Genomic DNA, 480 nt, shown 5'->3' with positions numbered 1-480 from the left:
TGGCAGTGCCTCCCTCCCAGCCTGGTCCTCACCTCCCTGCGCTGGTGCTCCAGGATCTTCACCTTCTTCTCCTTGGCCTCCAGCTCTCCTCTGCCCGGCGCCTTCTCCACCATGGCCCCGCTCTGCTGGACGCGCACGGGGTGTGGGGGGGACCCTCAGGGCTTTTGTGGAGGCTGTGCCCAAGGCCAGCTAAGCCAGCTTCCCTCCCATGACCTCCCCCAACCCCTCAGAACCCTGAGAAGTCCTGCTGGTCATACTGGGACAAACCGAGGGCTCGATTAAAATGAGGCCGCCTTTGCTGATCTGTCAGTGGGCTCCCCGCCTCCTTCAGCCCTCTCCAAGGGTGATGCTGCCTCCTCACCTGTTGCTGCTCAGCAGCTTCCCTCTTCCCGCTCTCCTGGCTGCTCATCATCACCATCCTCCGGAGCTCCTGGTTCTCGCACCTGCCGGCAGGGAGGGACTGGTCAGCCGGGAGAAACA

At 63.5% G+C, this 480-nt stretch overlaps 1 protein-coding gene across 1 annotated transcript in view; it reads right to left on the bottom strand.

Annotated features, from left to right (window-relative positions):
• The window catches only part of TNIP1 (TNFAIP3 interacting protein 1), an 8,795-nt gene that overhangs the window by 4,129 nt on the left and 4,186 nt on the right, over nt 1-480 (bottom strand). The window contains exons 8-9 of the mRNA XM_010138141.1: nt 362-443; nt 33-125 (exon numbers count right to left, since the gene is read on the bottom strand). Of these exons, the coding sequence (XP_010136443.1) occupies nt 33-125; nt 362-443 (175 nt within the window). The remainder of the gene's footprint in view (nt 1-32; nt 126-361; nt 444-480) is intronic.

The sequence above is a fragment of the Buceros rhinoceros genome, unplaced genomic scaffold (genome assembly GCF_000710305.1).
Source record: "Buceros rhinoceros silvestris isolate BGI_N320 unplaced genomic scaffold, ASM71030v1 scaffold24480, whole genome shotgun sequence".
In the NCBI taxonomy this organism is placed as follows: Eukaryota; Metazoa; Chordata; class Aves; order Bucerotiformes; family Bucerotidae; genus Buceros; species Buceros rhinoceros.
Note: the sequence above shows the minus strand (reverse complement) of the source record. Positions and strands in the feature narration are given on the sequence as shown.